The sequence below is a fragment of the Mytilus trossulus genome, chromosome 5 (genome assembly GCF_036588685.1).
Source record: "Mytilus trossulus isolate FHL-02 chromosome 5, PNRI_Mtr1.1.1.hap1, whole genome shotgun sequence".
Taxonomy (NCBI): Eukaryota; Metazoa; Mollusca; class Bivalvia; order Mytilida; family Mytilidae; genus Mytilus; species Mytilus trossulus.
Window position 1 is genome coordinate 57,177,040 of NC_086377.1, and position 20,019 is coordinate 57,197,058.

Consider the following 20,019-nt stretch of genomic DNA (forward strand, 5'->3'; position numbering starts at 1 on the left):
ATTATTGTTCGGACATCTTATAAGGGTTCCCTTGAATTTTATATTTGCTCCGATTATTATGATAAGAAGTTTATGAAGTAACAACATACAAAACTAGAGGCTCTAAAGAGCCGGTGTTGCTCACCTTGGTCTATGTGAATATTAAACAAAGGACGCAGATGGATTCATGACAACATTGTGTTTTGGTGATGGTGATGTGTTTGTACATCTTACTTTACTGAAAATTATTGCTGCCTACAATTATCTCTTTCTATAATAAACTTGGCCCAGAAGTTTCAATGAAAAATGTTAAATATACAAATTTTATTAAAATTGTTAAAAATTGACTATAAAGGACAATAACTTCTTACGGGGTCAATTGACCTTTTTTATCATGTTGACTTATTTTCATGTCTTACTTTACCTCAGGCATAGATTATCTTAGCTGTATTTGGAAAAACTTTACGTATTTTGGTCCTCAATGCTCTTCAACTTCGTACTTTATTTGGCCTTTTTAACTTTTTTGGATTCAAGCGTCACTGATGAGTCTTTTGTAGACGAAACGCGCGTCTGGCGTATACTAAATTTAGTCCTGGTATGTATGATGAGTTTATTTGCTGAACATTATTGATGTTTACAGTTTATCTCTATCTACATAAATATTCAAAATAATAACAAAAAACGACAAAATTTCCTTAAAAATACCAATTCAGGGACTGCAACCAAACAACGGGTTGTCCGATATATCTGAAAAATTTCAGCGGCAGATAGATCTTGACCTGATAAACAATTTTACCCCATGTCAGATTTGCTCTATAAAATGCTTTGGCTTTTTGAGTTACAGGCCAAAAACTGCATGTTCACCCCTATGTTCTATTTTTAGCCAAGGCGGCCATCTTGGTTGGTTGGCCGGGTCACTGGACACATTTTTTAAATTAGATACCCAAATGATGATAGTAGTTTCAGAGTAGAAGATTTTTGTAATAGTTTACAGACGACGACGGACAACTGACGCAGTGATGAGAAAAAAGTAAAATCACAAAAAAACTGAACTCCGATGACATTTCAAAAATAAAACACATCTAACGTAGTGACATGCAGCAACTGTCATACTCCTGACTTTGTACAGGCATTTTCAAATGTAGAAAATGGTGGATTGAACCTGGTTTTATAGCATTACAATTTCAGTATAAGACATTTGTCTATTGTTAAACACAGTTGATTTGAAAAGAGGGACGAAAGGTACCAGAGGGAAAGTCAAACTCATAGATTGAAATATTGAAATTAAACTGACAACGTCATTGTAAAACTAAAAGGAAAAACGGACAAATAATAGTACAGGAGATACAATATGGAAACCTAAAGACTTAGCAAAACGAACCCCACCAAAAACTGTGAATGCTCTCGGGTGCTGTGGAAAGGTAAGCAATTGACTGATGTTGACAATAAGGTATATTTTTAATTTTGAAAGTAGCCCTGCCTTACTTGAGTGACATGAACGTTAAGAAACTTTTTTTTTTAATATTTTGTAAAATATATAAGTATGTTCAAATTAGTATAAAAGTTCATACTTTTTTGTTATTGTAGGTGGTATCGCTATGCAAACGTAATCGGATTTTGTTTATTCAGACTCATTTTTTTCTTAAGATTATTTTCATTTCATTTAGCCGCAGTCTTTTGACTGATAGCAGATTTTTTGCATATAATTTTTTTCTATAATATTTTTTAATATTCTTATCTTAGAGGCATGGTTTTTCTTATTAGTTGTTAATGGCTTTGAACTAGCTGTCAGATAACTGCGAGTACTCTGATATCTGTTCATTGTGTCTTTTTGTGTCGGGATGTATAAGTACCCGGCCAAGTCCACTTGTATTTTTTGTCCATCTGATGAGTTTAGCCTTTTTCAACTGATTTTTATAGTTTGTTCTTATGTTATACTGTTATGCCACTGTCCCAGCTTTGGGGAGGGTTGGGATCCCACTAACATGTTTAACCCCGCCACAGTATTTATGTATTTGCCTGTCCCAAGTCAGGAGCCTGTAATTCAGTGGTTGTCGTTTGATTATGTGTTACATATTTGTTTTTCGTTCATTTTACATAAATAAGGCCGTTACTTTTCTCGTTTGAATTGTTTTACATTGTCTTGGCCTTTTATAGCTGACTATGCAATATGGGCTTTGCTCATTGTTGAAGGCCGTACGGTCATCTATAGTTGTTAATGTTTGTGTCATTTTGGTCTTTTTGTGGGTAGTTTTCTCATTGGCAATCATACCACATCTTCTTTTTTATATTATATCAAGTGCGGTCCAACACTTTGGGTTTCGCCTGGCATTGACATATAAGTAGAAGATATTAGCAGTCATTATGATTGCCACAATTTTAATGTGAATTGATGTGACATGTTTGCACCTTCTGCTGTTGTTTTTTCTATGGCCGGGTTGTTGTCTCTTTGACACATTCCCCATTTCCATTCTAAATGTTATTGTTTGATAAAATCGGTAGAAAATACACAAGCCGTAAGCTAGTCGACAAACATACGTTGTCTATTGGTAGAAGTATTGCTATGTTAGTAACATAAGGTCTAAAGAATATTTTCAGTATTATACGAATTCCAAAAATAAATACTAAAAGAAACAGGTTATTTCCAGGTTTCAAAGTTCATGGAGAAACACATTATTGATAACTTAGGCTGGTCATCTTCCTTCCAACATACGGGTATATCAGATACTTTTATTCTATCAGAGCCAAACAGATAAAAAACATGGAACAAGTACATTAGCTATGATTCTCAGACTTTGTAAAAATGCAAACCTCCAATAAAACTTTGTGCAACTATAAATAAGAATGGAAAATGAGAAATGTATTTTATGACTTATATTGAGACATTGTCTCTTAGTCATGCTTTTGTCAAACATCCTCAAATTCTATGAAGGTGTAAAAAAGGTATATCTTACCCAAATCATGCGTCCCTTATTTTCAATAACAATGTATTTACATGGTATCACATATCAAATGTATTCGTTTATTGCGAGTTAATTTGTGTTGCTAAGGTTTTTTTTATTGAGCTAGGCCTTCCAATTGATATTTTACAGTGTTTCGTTCTATATTGTAATGTTTTACTGTTGTTTGAGAAAAGGGGGAAGGTTTGGCAACATTCCGTTGCAATCTTCCTATGTCAGGAATATGACAATTCAGTGGTTGTCGTCTGTTTATGTGATTCATATGTGTTTCTCGTTTATATTTATATTAGAACGTTAGTTTTAATCCTTTTTGAATGGTTTTACACTTGTATTTTTTCGGGCCGTTTATAGCTTGCTGTTCGGCGTGAGTCAAGGCTCCGTATTGAAGGCAGTATCTTAATAATGGTTTACTTTACCTGAATCAAGAGTTGTCTCCTGGCACTCAAACCCCATCCTTCTATATCTATTCAAACCTAACTAAAACCCGCCACATTATTTATGTATGTGCCTGTCCCAAGTCAGGAGCCAGTTATTCAGTGGTTGTCGTTTGTTTATGTGTTACATAAGTGTTTTTCATTCATTATTTTACATTAATAAGGCCGTAAGTATTCTCGTTTTAATTGTTTTTCATTGTCTAATCGGGGCCATTTATAGCTGACTATGCGGCATGGGCTTTTCTCATTGTTGAAGGCCGTACGGTGAACTATAGTGGTTAATGTTTGTGTCACTTTGGTCTTTTGTGGCTAGTTGTCTCATTTTTTTTTTATAAAACTAAATATTGGCAGCAAAGAAGAAAAAAAGAAAAACAAAAGAAAAACAATGAAAAAATAGTCTCAATGTTATATGTATACAAAATTTCATGAAGATTTCAGCAATGTATCACATGAGCAACACTGAGTTCCACTTGTGAAGCAGAATCTGCTTACCCTTCTAGAGCACCTTGGAACATCACTTTACAATGACAGCCTTTAGTTTTCCATGTTGTGTTTTGTACTATTTTCTCTGTTGGAACTTTATTCTTTTTCAGCCGTGGATGATAGTATTGTTATTTTATTAGTCACATATGAGATTGAATGTCCATCTGGTATCTTTGATTTTTGAAAATCTAAGGCTTTTCTAGCTCAGGAATAGATTACCTTAGTCGTATTGGCAAAACGTTTAACAATTTTCGGTTCTCAATGCTTTACAACTTTGTACTGTATTTGGTCTTTTAAACATTTTTTTAATTCAAGCATCACTGAGGAGTCTTTTGCAGATGAAACGCGCATCTGGTATAGATATTAAATTTTAAACCTGGTATCTATGATGATTCTATTTTAACCTCTCTTTTTAATGTTAACTGTCAGTATCAAAATCAGTAAGTGAACAGCTTCAGGGTCTATAAGGTATTCGGGGAATCTGGATTTCAGAATAATTGTTTTGTTATCTGCCTGACCACAATAACTTTTTGTCATCAAATTTGGGATCAGAATGTTTTTTAAAGACAAATCTATAACCCTCTTTTAAGGATGTTTGCTTGTCATGTTTTGGAAGTTTTTGTCAGATCTTCGAAATCCTCTGGTTTTATCCATTTGAATGACTTGAAAAATTTTGCCCATGAACCTCCATTTTTTCTTTTTATAAATCTTTGACATGTATAATTATAAGCTACTCGTAAAAGTCTTATAAAATCTTATTTATAGTTTTTGAGAACTTGAACTGGTCAATGATAAAGCTATGAAAAATCAAGAGAGAATCTTTTCCCGCCAAAATTTCAATGGTTAATATCTCTAACAAACACATTGACCTCTATATTTTTTTCGCTTTTTTGATTCCTCAATTAATGCCCTATCAATATATACTAGTGTTATCGAAAGCTATTTATTTTGAAACTGGGTAGAGAACACCCTTAAGTTACATGGTCAATTACTTTTTACCCATCATGCCCATGTTAAATCAACTGATCGGGAGGAACTTGCATTTTATTTGCATAAGAACAATCTCTTTGAAGATGTGTATGATAAGGATGATTGTCTTTAGAATAATTACTGATTTCTAATCACCTATCAGTGTCATCAAAGGAATTTAAAAAGCAATTACTGGACACTTCATTGATGAGTTTATCCTAAAACACTTATCTATAAATGGATTGGTTTATGGTGAGCAAATTGGTTAAACTCCGCCCAGTCAAGTGAAATAAATCGAGTAATACCATTTCAATATCTATAACATGTCTTGGGACCTGTATATGCAGAATAATCATTCAAAAACGTAAAAAAAAGTAATTCTTTAATAAGTCTTTTTTGTGCATATTTTAAAAACATCAAAATGAATATACTCAGAGGCTGGTAAAATTATTGAATTGCTACTAAGTAGCTAGACATGCTACAACATATCAGAGTAAAACATTCGTCAGTATCCTTATAATCAAAGCTGAAAAGCATTGTAACAGCTTGAAGTCATGCACCTTAGCTCTTCAAAACAACAAGACACATGATAATTTATATGTCATAATAAATAACAATAACATGAATAAATGAATAACAATTTGCATAAAACATCAAACATAACATAATATTACATAATAGATTTGACATGATTAAAGGGGCATTAGCTACTAGATATATAAAAAAATGTGTAAGGGTTCCGAGTATCCCAGTGTTTTGGCTACTTTTGCTGTAAATTGCAGGTTCAACAAAAATGAGGAAAAATATCAATAAAAATATTCCTCTTGATACTATCTTATGGACGTGAGAAGCTTCTGTCCAAGTTTGGTAAAAAATCTAGGACAGTTAATGAATCTTAAATATTTTGAAAACTTTAACTGCAGACTGTATATGATGTTAACTGGAAGAAAATCTAATTCCATTTAAAAGTAAAATACAGAAAAAAATGGAGTTATCTTTTTACAAAATTCACTTCTGGATACTATCTTATGATGTGGATGCCGCAGATGACACAGACAACAACAGAATAGTATCGCTTAGTCTCGCTTTTTCAACTAAAGTCAAAGGCTAGACAAAAATCTAATATATTATTTTCCTTGCTCAATCTTTAATGAAATGCAAAATAGTGAAATAATAATTCGCTTTAAGCAGCCAGTATGGTTCAACTTTGTCAATGTAAGCTAAAAAAACATTGATTATGAATTATCACTTGCAAGTGAATAATTCGACCTCTTTGAATCCATATTCATATGAACCTCAATTTAACCCCTTAGCTTGAGATGAATAACACGTGAATTGTATGTGTAAAAGTTTTTAACGGAAATAAAATTGAGAATGGAAATGGGGAATGTGTCAAAGAGACAACAACCTGACTGGTCAACATTGAAAGTGAAACAAATCACTCTTATGCAGGTAAAAATGATGATAAATATTTATTTTTCATCTGTAAAATGAAATTAATTAGATGGCATCTAGACTAAAATTCACACGAAACCAAGCTATATATGTTCATGCCTGTGCCCTGTTAACTGTTTATTTTAGACTTTCAATAGTTTGAATAATTGTTTACATTGTTATAAATCAAATATGAGAATTTGAATAAAACTGGTGAACAGGAATTTGACAGCTAGTGCCCCTTTAAGACTGAAAATAATTTATTCTAAATAGTGGAAATTCTTTTTAAATTATAAAAGATTTTTTTATTTAGTGTCAATAAAAAGTAGAATTTTATATAAGTTTTAGAAATCTGATTTTTTTTTTATACAAGCATTCATAAGTAACAATTAATACCTTTTTAAATATCTTGAATAACACTACAGGGAGATAACTGTAAAAGTCAGCTGAATGTATTGATCACATTCCATTGTTAAGCAATTATTAAGCCTCTCAATGATCGATTTACTCCAGCCATATTAAACATCTTTGAAATAAATGTTTCCAAACTTTTGTATGTTGCAAAGGGTAAAATCACAAAAATACTGAACTTAGACTACTGTCTTAGAGGAAAATCAATTCGGAAAGTCCATAATCACATGGCAAAATCAAATAACAAAACGCATCAGAAACGAATGGACAAGAACTGTCATATCCTCTCAATCTTTTTTTTTTAATATGTGTATTCAGTAATTTAAAATAATTTTAAAATAAAAAGCATAATCAAGTTAAAATATGGATGATAAATGAATAAACTTAATTTACCCTATTTTAGTATGACTCATTTTAACTCTCTTTGGAGTCGTATGGCTGGTGATGCTTGCTAGGAGGAGATAACTTTCATTCTCTTTTGTCTGTGCTTTTTTTTTAAAGAATTAGAAGATATTTCTTATTGACAAAAAATATGAAAAAACATCACTCATTTGGAACTGTTTTCAATCTATGAATGTTTGACTTTCATTCTACTTGCTATATTGGAGCTGTCAGTTTTAATGGTTGAGTGGGAAAGACGGAACCACTTCCAATGCTTTCCTTTTATAGCTGATGTGAGTTTAAATTTGTAATGCAGATTTGTTTTCTCTCAATCGATTAATGACTTCTGATCAGAGGTACACTATTGTTGCCTTTTTTTGGAAGGAAAACTGACAATCCTAGTCAATCAAGATTGGTGACAAACATACCTTGTAGTGCCAATCTCCAACTCATATTCTTATGACAGATAGGCTAGTGATTCAGTAGTTGAAATTTTTAGACCACTCTGCCACCCACATCCCCCACTCTCCACCCTTTGAGTTCATTAATAATTGATATTCACAGTTGCAGTTGTAGTTATAAAAAGTTTTGAGACAATTGTTGATAACTTAACTGATTTTAACATGGAATGATATGACAATATAACAAATAATGCAAAAACATGCATAGCACATATATAAATATCTTGTGTAAACAAAATGACTACCATAAAAAATACTGTAAGTACATGAATGTTTGTGTGCATACATCTATGATATTGTTGAACAATGAACAAAAAATGTGAGACCAATTATTTGTGATGTCAGAAATGCTACTTTTAATTAATACTATGACAATTTTAAAGTGAGGTTGTATTTTTACAAAACATCCAACTATGCAGTAATCAATACAAAAACATCACTCATAATTTACTGTCTGTAATAGTAACCCACGTAATTGTAACCCACACAGTGAGTTGATAAACTGTATTATAAAAAAAAACTTACAATATAAATGTCAAAAACATATTTGATTACATTATAACAATATAATTCATCTTAATAGTGATACTAGGGGAATTAACTCCTAAAAGATTCATGAGATGTACATGGAAGAGAAATTTATGTTTAATTAACTATATTTTATAGCTGAAAGCTTATATTATGAAAAGTATATTTTTCTTCCTCATGACATGGTTGAGCTGTCAAAAAGAACACTTTTACATTTATATAAATATACAATATATGTACAACGTCTGAAAACATAAAATTATGCTTTTAGAAACTGGATGAAAAACAAGGCAAACCGATCTTTTCTCATGTTTTGCAGCAATAGAAATTTATTTTACATTTCCAACAATGCATGTATTGTTTTTATCCTACAATTCAAAGTTAGTTGTTCAAATCAAAGAAGTTTTTCTCTTATTTTTCATAGAAATCACCACAGGCAATAGTTTAAATACATAACCTTAAAAAGCACCACAAAATTGATTGCTACTGTAAAAAAAATCACATTATCATTTTCTTAACATAAAAGCAGGATATAACACATGAGACTATACTTGTACAAGTACAAATAAAGTAGAAAATTATGTGTATGCATGTAATTTGTACAACACTTGGCCAATTGCAGTATAAATACATGTATGCTGTCATACAGCAGTAAAAATACAGACAATTGATTTACACAAATGCTAAGAATAAAAGAAGCGCTTGTCAATATGACAGCATCTTAGACACAAAAATAATTTTTTTAACACAAACTCATGAACAAATGAAAATATGCTATTGAGTATCCTCCAAAGTAGTCCTTTCATCAACTCTATCCATGTTTGAATGTTCACCATTTTCTAGGTTTGATTGTCCCAAATTTTCCATGCTTGCTCTTTTCTTTAGGGATTGTTTCCTTTTTGGTTTTGAGACCTGGAAAAAAGTTTCAATCATTTTTTGGACTGACTGTACATACAAGTTATTTTAAATGAGAGGTCATTGAATTAAAAAGTATGTTATAGATGACTGTACTCACAGTATGTCTAATATACGATACAACATGGCAGAACTGAGGTTAAAATCATTTTTTGGACTGACTTTACTCACAGCTTACATTATTTATAAGATACATGTAATCAATTTGTAATCACTGCTTGTTATAGTAGACTGTACACATAGCTTGTTTTAACAGACTGTACTCACATCTAGTCTAAACAATTGACTGTATTTACAGCTTCTTTAATATAAGATACAACATGTCCAAACTGAGTTTTAAAACATTTTTAAAAGGAGTAACTGCACTCAAAGCATGTCTTTTATAAGATACAATATGTCATAACTATTTTTTTAATCATTTTGTGGACTTCATGAGTGTATTGACAGCTTGTATTTATAACTGAGTTCAAACTTAGTGTACTCACAACATGTCACAACTGATATCTAAATCAATTTGTGGATAGTGTGCTCAAAACTTATAATAAATGTCACACCTGAGCTTTAAATCTTTTAACTTTTTTTCAAAATTTATCTAGATATCGAAATTATTTTTGATGAATAATTTTTTAGGTTCATATATTGAGTATTTTTTATGGTATCTATTTTGATTCAATTGAAATATTGACATATAGATTTTTTATTTTTTTTATTTATATACATGTACTTATCATTGTTTTTTATGCACTGTAAAGCGCTTAGAGGAGATGTGTATGTAGATAAGCGCTATATTAACACTGTAAATAATGATAATAATAATAATTTCATGGACTTGAAGACCTGTTGGTGACCTTCTGCTGTTTTTTATTTGGTCGGGTTGTTGTCTCTTTGACACATTCCCCATTTCCATTCTCAATTTTACTTAGTGTACTCACAGTCAGTCTTATATACAATAAAACCTGTTATAACTGACTTTTAAAATCATTTCTGGGACTAAGTGTACTCACAGTCAGTCTAATATAAGATAAAACATATCAAATCTGGGTTTTAAACCATTTCATGGACTACATGTAATCACAGTCAGCCATAAATATAAGAAAAAACATGTCACAACTGGGTTTTAAATAAGTTTTGCCATCATTGAGTTTGAGATAACTGATTGTACTCACAGAAAGTCTTAAATAACTGAGTTTTAAATTAATTTGTGTACTGACTATACTTACAGTTATTTTTATATAAGGTACAACATGGCATAACTGAGTTTTTAATCATTTCGTCGACTTGGTGTATTCACAGCTTGTCTTTTATATGATACAATATGTCACAACTGAGTTTTTAATCATTTCGTCGACTTGGTGTATTCACAGCTTGTCTTTAATAAGATACAATATTTCACAACTGAGTTGATAAATGTATTTACTTTGTCTTTTCAGACTGTACTTACAGCCTGTTTGTTTAAGATACAACATGCTATCACTGAGTTTAAAATTAGTTTTTGACTGACTTTACTCCCATATTGTTTGATATAAGATACATAAGTTTTTATTTGCAATCACAGCTTGTTGGCTGTCCCTCAGGTATCTTTCGCCCCTCTTTTGTTATAACATACTGTAGCTAGTCAATCAATTGACTGTACTTACAGCTCGGTAGGTCTTTTTACCACCGAACACCACCGCACACCGCTGAATACCACCAAACAAACCAAAAACTGATTTTTACATCTTTTTTTGTTATAAATGTGACCTATATATAATATTTAAGTTATCAATTCTACAAATTTTAAGATAAAGAGACCAAATATCAACATCGAACAGACAAAGAGAGTCTATAATATTAACTCAAACATTCACCACTGGACACCTCAAATATTTTTTTTTAATTTTTACTTCTTCTTTTATAAAATAGTTATACCAATAATAAGAAAAGAGACAATGTTAAAATCATGAACAAAATTAAAATATTTAATATATATAAGTATGAAAGTCCAAGGTAACAGATGTCAAATGATTCTTCACACACAATGTAAACTGGAAAATAGTGATGAATCCGGAGAAGGTTTTCTGTATATTGATTATATTGATTATCGACATTCTCAGAAAAATGATGCACATAAAAATAAAACAAATTGTTAAATTATATGTAATTTGATTGATTTTATCGTTTAATTGTATAAAATCACTGATTTTCTTAGTGATTGATGTGTTTTGGGGTGTTCGGCAGTGTTCGGTGGTGTGCGGTGGTGTTGGGTGGTGAAAAGACCCACCCCTTACAGCTTGTCTAATATAAGACATAACTAAGTTTTAATTCAATTTATTGAATGTTTGTACTTACAGATCGCCTATATATTCTCAGTGCCTCTTCTCTTTCATTTGGCTCTATTTTCTTGTCATCTAAAATCTCTAACCTAGGCAACTGGCTTATAACATAATATCTAAAAATATAACAGGTTAATGAATATTTAAAAATAGCACAGATAATTGAATTTCTAAAAATTAAACAATTTTGCAGTCTTTCTTGTTTAATTTAATAAGGCCACGGTTTTTTAATTTGTTGGTTTACAGATTTTCTCCATGAAATAGTCGGGTCGGTCGGTCTGCAAAACAAAAGAAAAAAAAAAGATCTCTCGAGACATAAAACTGATATGCAAAATAAATATTTCGCCTTTCTAATAATATGTTTGTCATACTATTTTGGCATCATTTTTAAATTTTAGTTGGATGAAATATTATTGCTCAGCTGTATTAAACATCGCATGACATTGTCTAATAATTTCCCGTAAAAAAGGGGTGCACGGACAAAGATGAAATTAAATCGTCATTTCACAGACAAGAAAAAGAGATTAACGTCAGTAGCTCTTAATTTTTAACTTGGTGAATAATGATAAGGACGAAAACTGATAAAGACAAAAATGTAAAAACGTCCTACGAAAATAAGTTTCAACACACGTGTCAAAAACGTAATAGACTCGTCCACTGGAAAAACAAGAATATCGGGTTAAATAATCTTTGTCATGCATTCCCGTTTTTATCCAAATGGACGATATTTTTTTTTATCATCTATGAAAACAAGAAAATTTCAAATGATTTGATAAAATTCAGTACTTTAACTCCATGTCTTGAACTTCCACCTGTCCACATTTGGACAGGTCTATTTCTATGAGAACCGGCATCTTACGGACTGTTGACAAATAAAGGAAACGAACTTATTGTGTAACTGGTTTTAAACACAGGTTTCATTCCGCAAAATTATTTGCGCAAACAACATTTCAAGGTCATTAATAATTGATTTGTCTATTTTTAGAAACGTAAACTGAAAGTTTCATTTTTCACAACAGAAAGTGTCATCACTTCTGTTAGTGATTAAAACATTTCATTTCATCAAAAAAGGATATTTTAATTATTTTTCAGGGATAATGCATTTGTTTGGGTTGGCGGGAATAAAAAAAGCATGAAAAGTCAATTTTAATTTTATTCTGGAAATCGGCAAAATCGGGTCGGCGGATCCGTAAACCAACAAATTAAAAAATCCTGGCCTAATAATCTAATAGATTTTGAAACTACAAGCAAATCTCTAAAGTTTACCCTTGGCCTTACATCTTATTACCCCTATTCAAATGAAGACAACTCCCAGGTGATCTTTGTAAAATAGACTTATATTGATAACACTTTTCAGTATCAAACATATTACTTATGTTTTGTTGACTTGGAACACTTCTTCTTCTTTTTTCATGCCCCATTTATTGTCATTATGTTTTTGGTGTGTGTGTCCATTTTATAGTTTGTCGTCCTTTCATTCGTACATTTTTCGATCTGTTTGTCGCGCTTCAGGTTACAGTTTTTGGTCAAGGTAGTTTTTTATTAAGTTAAGCATGGCATCCATTTCCCTGGACTAGTATACATTAGTGTTAAGGGTCTAGATGAAGTGTGGTGAAGGATTTTCTCAATGCCTCAAAGATGCATTGGTGGACTTTGGCTCTTTGGTTGGGTTATTGTCTCTTTGACACATTCCTTATATCCATTCTCTGTTCTTTTCTATATAATTGGAGATAACTCTATGCTTTTTCTTACCTATAATCTATAAATTGTTGATATGTTCCACCATTAAAATAGCTAGGTGCTGCCTCATTATTCATCATTGATAAAATCTTCATTTTAGGACAGTTTTTACTGAGAGTTGAAATAAATGTACCTGTACAATATAAACAATATAATGAGGGTAGTGATGGGGTATCCAACATGATGAAAGACAATTAATATTTTTTATAACAATGTTAATATCTAATTTTTTACTTCATTTAGCCTGAACACTAATAACAACAATAAATTTTATGAATGATGATTAAAATTCAGAGCTTATTTGACACTGAAGGTAGCTTAAAAGTATGTTGAACACATTTCGATAAAGGGCATTCCTACCCTGATTCTGCTTGCTATAAGAAGCTTTACAATTTGGACAGATTTCCATGAATTAAAAATAAAACTTTTTCAATCAATTAAATATGTGAATATAAATCTGGTCATGTGTTTTCTCAGGTTTTTTTTTAATGACCATCCTTTTATAGCATATATATAAGGCCTAACTCTTGTTCATTATTGAAGACTGCACAGCGAATTAATAGAGAAAGTTGACTTCAGACGGTACTGTCCATCCCTTGAATAAAAATGAATCAATTGTAAAACAAAAATAGCCTGTCACATACAACTTTTATCTGATATTCAACTTACCAAGATTAGATATTCTGTTATGGTTGACCCATAATGTATGAAGGCAAGACATTTCTGGTAATTTGACCTGTGAATTGATTCCATTATGATCTAATATAAGTGTTGTCAAGTTGGGAAAATCTATCAGGAAGCGTAAATCTGTACTGAAGGTAAAGGATTATAGTACAACTCGTTATAAATGACATTTAATTTCCTAGTCCTAGGTAAATTCATTATGCAGGAGATAAACAGCTCATGTTGACTACTCAATTGTTTTGCAGTCCAATCAATCAGTCTTAAATTGTAACTGCAGACAGTCAGAATTAGATATAGGTATATTGTCCCAAAAATATTGAAAGTAGGATTATTGTTTGCTGGTACAAGTAAAAATATGAAAATAATTTTGTTTATACAGCGGAAAATTGCATGAATTCTCATGACTTTATAGAAGTCAGATTTTTGTTTAAAAAATAGGAGGTAACTCATGAATTATTCTTATTTCAATCAGTCAGAAAATTCTGAGAGTTAAATTATTACAGTGAAACCTGTTTAAACAGAACCTCTTCGGGACTTTAGATTTTGTCCGGTTTTGGCAGATGTTCCTTTTTATCAGGTTCACAACGCATACAATTTGATATAACCGTGCTTAAGAACATGTTTGGTTTATACAGGTTCTCGGTTTATTCCGGATTCGGTTCAGCCAGGTTTCACTGTAGCTATTTTAGGTGTTCAGTCAAAGGATATGAGATCTTGTTGTGTGTCAGATCAAGTTCTTCTATATCAGATCCTTGTTTTATCAACTGTACTGGAATTTCTGTTAGACTCTGAAAAAATAGTAAAAATATTGGCATATAGAAATGTCCTTATATAAATAAGGCCGTTAGTTTTTCTCGTGAGAATTGTTTTACATTGTCTTATCTGGGCCTTTTATAGCTGACTATGTGGTATGGGCTTTGCTCATTGTTGAAGGCCGTACGGTGACCTAAAGTTGTTAATGTTTGTGTCATTTTGGTCTTTTGTGGATAGTTGTCTCATTGGCAATCATACCACATCTTCTTTTTTATATTTTGATACAGGAATTTTTTATAAGTTACTTGAAAAATTACACTATTTTACTATCGCTAATCATAAAGGAACAAAGCCCCCTTTTACGGTGGATTTTTTTTTTAAAATGCCTAACAACAGAACCATTGCAAAATCAAAAACGTTAAAATATTCCATTTCTTTTTGGAAGTTAAATTATATAGATATAGGAAGATGTGGTGTGAGTGCCAATGAGACAACTCTCCATCCAAATAACAATTTAAAAAGTAAACCATTATAGGTTAAAGTACGGCCTTCAACACGGAGCCTTGGCTCACACCGAACAACAAGCTTTAAAGGGCCCCAAAATTACTAGTGTAAAACCATTCAAACGGGAAAACCAACGGTCTAATCTATATAAACAAAACGAGAAACGAGAAACACGTATATATTACATAAACAAACGACAACTACTGTACATCAGATTCCTGACTTAGGACAGGTGCAAACATTTGCAGCGGGATTAAACGTTTTAATGGATCCAAACCTTGAGTTAAGTTACTTGAAAAATTACACTATTTTACTATCGCTAATCATAAAGGAACAAAGCCCCCTTTTACGGTGGATTTTTTTTTTAAAATGCCTAACAACAGAACCATTGCAAAATCAAAAACGTTAAAATATTCCATTTCTTTTTGGAAGTTAAATTATATAGATATAGGAAGATGTGGTGTGAGTGCCAATGAGACAACTCTCCATCCAAATAACAATTTAAAAAGTAAACCATTATAGGTTAAAGTACGGCCTTCAACACGGAGCCTTGGCTCACACCGAACAACAAGCTTTAAAGGGCCCCAAAATTACTAGTGTAAAACCATTCAAACGGGAAAACCAACGGTCTAATCTATATAAACAAAACGAGAAACGAGAAACACGTATATATTACATAAACAAACGACAACTACTGTACATCAGATTCCTGACTTAGGACAGGTGCAAACATTTGCAGCGGGATTAAACGTTTTAATGGATCCAAACCTTCTCCTTTTTTCTGAAACAATAGCATAACATCACAACATAGAAAAACATACGATAAAATATCAATTGGCAGACTTAACTCAATCAAACAACGTATGATTACACAATGAACGAATAAATTTGATCTGCGATATCTGAATACAAATGCACAGTTAATTAAATATTAGAGACAAACATTTTAAATAATCAATTCATACAGACTTCGTCCCCTTTCACAGGTAATGCCTGCCTCATATTATAATTTGTTGTCAGATTAAAATAGATTTCACACAAAATTGTCTTAAACTTTTATGATATTTGAAGAATTTAGTCTTGATGAAAATGTTAAATTCATTCTCAACATTTTTTCATCTAGACGTAAAAACTGTTTTTTTTTCTGTTTTTTTTAACTTTAATGTATTCCTTGAGATTCAATTAGTCATGACTCAGAGTAATCGTTTTTTAGCAGTTGAGTAAAAAAGTTGTGTTTCATTGTATAAGAAATTAATGTGGATTCATTTATTTTTGTTGGTATCAATTTTCGTGGATTGAGGGAAACTGACACTTTCGTGGATATTTAATTTCATGGTTTTGCCAAAGCCAACAGAAAATTTACAATTTGTTGAACATTAAAATTCATGATTTACCTTCGAAATTCAGCATACGGTACCTTGTGTACACAACAATGACGTATATCAAGTCAATTATAGCAATATAGAGAAAAATCCAGAAAAATTGATAAACATACAAATGTATAAGGGAATTACAAACAAGCTTGTGTTGACATCTTCTGTGTCATTTGGTCTCTGTTGGTGAGTTGTCACATTGGCAATCATACTACCTCTATTTTTTTAAATTCAAGACTGCTATCCATCTAAAAACATACCTGGTATGCTAAACTGGTTCTTTTTTCTGACATCTTCATTTTATTCAATCCATATGTTCATTCATCACAACCATCAGAAACATTTTCAATTTTCATCTGAAATAAATTGGGGAAAATGATTGTAGAATATACTGATATAAAACAAACATCATGGACATTGCTGTTAGGGGGGAAGTACCTTTTTTCGTATAGGATGTTTTTAAGCTCATGATTTTTGGATTGATCCTTTCGGCATCCAGGAATTCTTTATCAAATTTTGGGATGACGGGATCTAAATTTCTTTAAATTCAGGACCTTAGGATTTCGTGTTTTTAAGCCCTAGATTTTAGGATCAGGACCACTTTGTACCCCCTCATATTATAAATTAAACATGATTTTGATTTTCCAGATTTTAGTTTTAAATGCATGATTTTGAGATGGCTATTTCAATTCTTTAGCATTTTTTATGATTTTATCAAAAACGCAAATTAAAGGATATTAAAAACATGGTACATGTACATTGTAATAAACTGATTTTTGTTTGTTTTGTTTGTTTGCATCTAGCTGTGACCTGATAGTGTATGGATTTTTGAAAATTATAATCAATTTATAAGAATACTTGTATTATAAAAAGTCAAACTATGTGTTTTTCTAAATTTTAATTGAAAATGAAAATTTTCTTTCTTTTGAGGGGGGGGGGTGGAATTGGTGGGAGATATTTTGAAACATAAAATGCAGGATATAAGACTAAAGTGGAAGTATATATTTGTGCATACATATGCATATAGCAATAGATCAAAACAACTTTTTATGCAATGATAGTTCTATTATATATTATCATGATTATCAGTCTTCATGCTTAACCCCAAGTCCAAGGCAGTAGCTTGTAAAATTCTTCTCTATATACAACATTGTACAAGCCAAAAGTATCCAAATAAAATTTTCAAAAAATTGAGCATCTGGCTTCTGAACTCAAAAGTTAAGTGTGAAGGCTGATATATATTATCTATTCATAAGTTGTATAAGAAAACTAGTTATCTTAAAACAGATTTCATATTAAAAGCAGAGAGGAATCAATGTCCGATAATATTAATGATTAAATGCTGGGATCATTTGAATAGTCAATACCTTCTTTTTTTTCTGAACAACAACAATAAATTTTACAATATTGATGTCCCTAAGGAGGCTCGAGGGTACAAAAATTTCAGCAAAAATTTTTAACGTTTTTTAAATTTAACTGACTTCTGTCATTGTCTGTAATTTCGATATTTTTTTATTCTGATATCATGTTTTTTTTGTCAATAGATACATGTATCATGGATATAGGAAGATGTGGTGTGAGTGCCAATGAGACAACTCTCCATCCAAATAACAATTTATAAAAGTAAACCATTAGAGGTCAGGTCAATGTACAGCATTCATTACACAGAGCCTTGGCTGACACTCCGAAACAAAAAGCTATAAAGGGCCCCAAAATTACTAGTGTAAAACCATTCAAACAGGAAAACCAACAATCTAATCTTTATAAAAAACAAGAAACGAGAAACACATATAAATTACATAAACAAAAGACAACTATTGTACATCAGCATGATCAGATTCCTGACTTAGGACAGGTGCAAACATCCTGAAGGATACATCCGCCCTGTGCATTGTGCTGCAAAAGGGTTAAAAGGCAGATTCACAGATTGTGAGCTTACATGAACCCCATTTTGACATATCCATAAAATTACGCATCACTAATACCTTATTTTCAGGGGAGACATGAATATTTTACTAGCTAAAGCTACCCTCTTTGTAAATAATAAATCGAATTACATAAATACATAATTAATAATACCTATTCATGCATGTTTATTTCATTGGTCATGTTGGTGTGTAATCATGGTAATTCATGTAATTATTAATTCATTCATGTACATTTCCAACAAAACTTACATACTATTACTCCAAATTCTAATAAAGGTATTAAACAATTATATGTATCTCATAAACAATAATATAATTATCTTATTTTAACGATTTGAGTGATAATCATATGATAATTTGATTCTTTTTATAAAAGTTTACTATTAGATTGTTAGTTATACGTCCTTAATTGGTATTATAAATGTCATGAATGTATAAATTTTAAAATCATTTATTTCAATTTCTTAAGAATGAATCATCAAAATAACTAACTAAATTAATCATAGACATCTACTTCTACATCTACATCTACATCATACGACAATCCATCAGCACATTGATGACTATACGTCGGCGCATCGCGAACAGACACTTAATAAAATATAATAACTAATTTTGTGCAATAATTCAAAAATAATTTTGTGCAAAAACAAAACAAAAATTAACGCATTTACATTATTTACAAACAGGTTAGATATCTAAATATACTGACTCTGGATCAGTATTTTAAACTGATCCAGGGAGTTAACGCTGATGATGTTTTGTGGGAGTGAGTTCCACAGTACAACAGTGAATGGAAAAAAGCTGTACTTGAAATAGTCTGTTCTTGTGCTAAATGTCTGGTATTGTATAATGGATTAGTGAATCTGGTGTTTTTGACTGGCTGTGGTAAAAGGTAAAGGTTTGGGTCTACTGCAATGAGATGGTGAGAGATTTTGTAAAGCATAGTGACTCGATTGATGTTTCTGCGAGTTTCAAGTGACTTCCATTGAAGATGGTCAATCATGGAAGTAACACTACTGGTGTTGTGGTATCTGTTGGTGACATAGCGTGCTGCCCTTCTTTGTACTTTTTCAATGTTTTTTTTTTGTTTTTGGGTGTGAGGTGACCAAACTGAAGAGCAGTATTCTAAATTAGAACGTACCATGGATTTGTATGCCAAACTTTAAGTTTCTTCCTGGTTTATTTTCAAGTTTCTTTTTAGAAAGCCTAAGATCTTATTTGCTTTTGAAGTAATATCATTTATGTGTGTATCCCAAGACATGTTGTGAGAAAGGGTGATACCAAGATATTTTGCAGTGCTGACGGATTCTAAGATGTGGCCTTTTAATACATAATCATGTTTGAATGGTGACTGTGATCTTGTTACAGTGAGGGAGTTGCATTTTTCAGGATGGAATTGCATACCCCAAGTTTTTTCCCAATTGGCTAGGCAGTTTAGATCGTTTTGTAGTATGGTACAATCTTGTTGGTTTGTTATGTTTCTGTATAAGATACAATCATCTGCAAACAAGCGTGTTTTTGATGTTACTGCTGCAGGTAGGTCATTAATGAAGATGACATAGGCAAAGAAGTCATTACTAATATAATATACAAATATGCTATTTTTTTCAGATATTTTTATCAGAGCCGGCAAAATAGCTACTGTATTTGCTGTAATTCAAACCACTATATATATCTAGCGCTATTTTTAAAGCTTCTAATTATCAAAGAATTTACGTACTTAAGGTGTTAATTGTTGCGTAAACAATATTTGAATAGATTTAGTGA

At 31.4% G+C, this 20,019-nt stretch overlaps 1 protein-coding gene across 1 annotated transcript; it reads right to left on the reverse strand.

Moving 5' to 3' along the window:
- Positions 1 to 8,103: 8,103 nt before the first annotated feature.
- On the reverse strand, positions 8,104 to 20,018 carry LOC134719742 (leucine-rich melanocyte differentiation-associated protein-like). Its single transcript, XM_063582704.1, has 7 exons — positions 19,973 to 20,018; positions 16,582 to 16,677; positions 14,399 to 14,479; positions 13,677 to 13,815; positions 13,020 to 13,140; positions 11,284 to 11,383; positions 8,104 to 8,952 (listed from the first exon to the last, which is right to left on the reverse strand). Exons 2-7 carry the CDS (start codon positions 16,618 to 16,620, stop codon positions 8,815 to 8,817), a joined length of 618 nt encoding a protein of 205 aa, XP_063438774.1. The 5' UTR covers positions 16,621 to 16,677; positions 19,973 to 20,018; the 3' UTR covers positions 8,104 to 8,814.
- Between the last annotated feature and the right edge of the window lies 1 nt (position 20,019).

Excerpts from the sequence above, each read along its gene's own strand:
- LOC134719742 (XM_063582704.1), bottom strand. The coding sequence starts at position 16,620 with ATGAAGATGTCAGAAAAAAGAACCAGTTTAGCATACCAG. Across the intron at positions 13,141-13,676 it reads TAACAGAATATCTAATCTTG|GTACATTTATTTCAACTCTC; the intron begins GTAAGTTGAATA and ends TATATTGTACAG. Across the intron at positions 8,953-11,283 it reads TGAGAATATATAGGCGATCT|GTCTCAAAACCAAAAAGGAA; the intron begins GTAAGTACAAAC and ends ACTTTTTTCCAG.